Source organism: Sphaeroforma arctica, assembly GCF_001186125.1.
Source record: "Sphaeroforma arctica JP610 unplaced genomic scaffold supercont1.4917, whole genome shotgun sequence".
Lineage (NCBI taxonomy): Eukaryota > Ichthyosporea > Ichthyophonida > Sphaeroforma > Sphaeroforma arctica.
Window position 1 is genome coordinate 1 of NW_014035641.1, and position 2,206 is coordinate 2,206.

At 39.2% G+C, this 2,206-nt stretch overlaps 1 protein-coding gene across 1 annotated transcript; it reads left to right on the forward strand.

The window, feature by feature from the left end:
* Positions 1–1,253: 1,253 nt before the first annotated feature.
* On the forward strand, positions 1,254–1,855 carry SARC_14659 (hypothetical protein; the record flags this gene model as incomplete). Its single annotated transcript, XM_014291209.1, has 2 exons — positions 1,254–1,377; positions 1,696–1,855. Coding segments are annotated over 2 exons (284 nt in total), but the record flags the coding sequence as incomplete, so codon positions are not given.
* Between the last annotated feature and the right edge of the window lie 351 nt (positions 1,856–2,206).

Sequence of the window (2,206 nt, forward strand, 5' to 3'; positions counted from 1 at the left end):
TCATATGTGTAGTATATTCTGCACACATACATACGGAAAAACATAAGCTGGCGTAATACAAGCCATACATCGAAATAAGTATTTTCAGTTGTATTTAACCGCGTTAGTGAATCTGGAAGCACTTGTATCGAGATCGAATCCCTGCCACTATTTGTAATTGCATGTATCATTCACTGCGTAGCATATACGCCTCCATCGCATATACATTTTATTTTCGTTGCTTTCTTCTAAATCAGCCATCCGCACGCTCTCTAATGTAGGCTTGACGAGGTCGAAGCTGCGATTAAATCTAGCTCAGCAGCCGATCAAGAGAGACAGCGGAATGTGTACGGGGAGAAACAAGTATGTTTTGTCTAACGTTTGTACCGTACATAGTACACTTGTACAACCATAATCATTAAGAACTATCTTTTGAAACATGTATCAGTTTGTACCGCACATAGTACACATGAATATCCACAATTAATACGAACTATCTTTTGAAAACTTTATCATCATATTAAGAAATGATCTGTGATAGTTGGCATAGTATATACGTTGAGTATTCCGTATCATCAATGTTGTGGTTGAAAGCGGGCGTCGTCTATCCCCTACGAGTGATTGCATTTGCCGCCTTATTTTACCTGTGTACTACTACATGAATTTGATAAAAAGTTAAAACGGTTTTGGTTAACTCTCCACAGTGATTAAGTGATCATATTCATCATGCACGAGTGTAAGGTATATTGAGTATGGTCTCCAGTTTTGATGCCGTACAACACACACACATGCACATTGAAACGCACAGCCAAGTGCGTATCAACTTGCGCACACAGACAATCCCTCACAGACATGTATTCATCCGAAAATATTAGATTTTTTTCTGACGCAACCTGACTTGCCCTTGTATTTTATAGGCGAATTTCTTACGATTAAAGCGGACCAGACTGGGGTTACAGGACTTTGATACGCTCAAAGTGATTGGACGAGGTGCTTTCGGGGAGGTATATAGTTCGTCTCTGATTGGGGGATACCCTGGTTTATATAATTAGATTTGTCGTATGAGTTTAGCAAATTGGTTTTCTTATTGTTATTCCGTACGTGTATCCTAGCCATGCATATATCCTGTATGTCTAGCTACAGTTATACACCTATACGTTTGCTGTTGTTCTATTCCGTTTATGGGCATGCCTCAACCGTTCTATCCGTGTTTGACTATGCTACACACATAGGTACGGATGGTACAGAAGGTGGACACAGGGAACATCTACGCCATGAAACTGCTACGCAAAGTGGATATGTTGCAGAAGGAACAGGCCGCCCATGTGCGTGCGGAGAGAGACATCTTGGCGGAAGCGGATAACCCGTGGATTGTGCATTTGTACTACTCGTTTCAAGGTGGGTATGCGTATGCATGCAGTGCAGGCGCATCTCGACATAATCGTGAACCGCTGCATTGTACTTTGGGAGTGGGTCGGGGTAGTCCTGGAGAAGAGGCTTTTTCATCATCTATGCTGACTACTGTGGGGGGGGCAAGGTCTCCTTCATTCCTTGTTACATAATTTGGATGTATAAATAGTGCTGTTGATAGAATAGATAACGGAGTCGTGCTTACGACCACACACCCGTCTCTATACACGTTGTGCAGTCACATTCTTGTATACACATCTATCTGTTCATATACACAAACGCAATACTCTCCCTCTTTGCGCTCAGACGCGGCTAATTTGTACCTGATTATGGAGTTCTTGCCCGGTGGTGACATGATGACCCTACTGATACGCTACGATACGTTTTCGGTCGATGCCACTCGTAAATTCATGGCTGAGATGATCCTGGCCTTGGAATCCATTCACGAACTAGGATTCATACACAGGTTGGTTTGGGACACGTGTGAATGATATCGAACTTGGGATATTGTGTGCCATCCTATATATATCTATATCTATATCTATATCTATATCTATATCTATATCTATACCTATATCTATATCTACATCTATATCTATCTATCTATCTATATCTATATCTATATCTATATCTATATCTATATCTATATCTATATCTATATCTATATCTATATCTATATCTATATCTATATCTATATCTATATCTATATCTATATCAATATCTATATCTATATCTATATCTATATCTATATCTACATCTATATCTATATCTATATCTATATCTATATCTATATCTATATCTATATCTATATCTATAT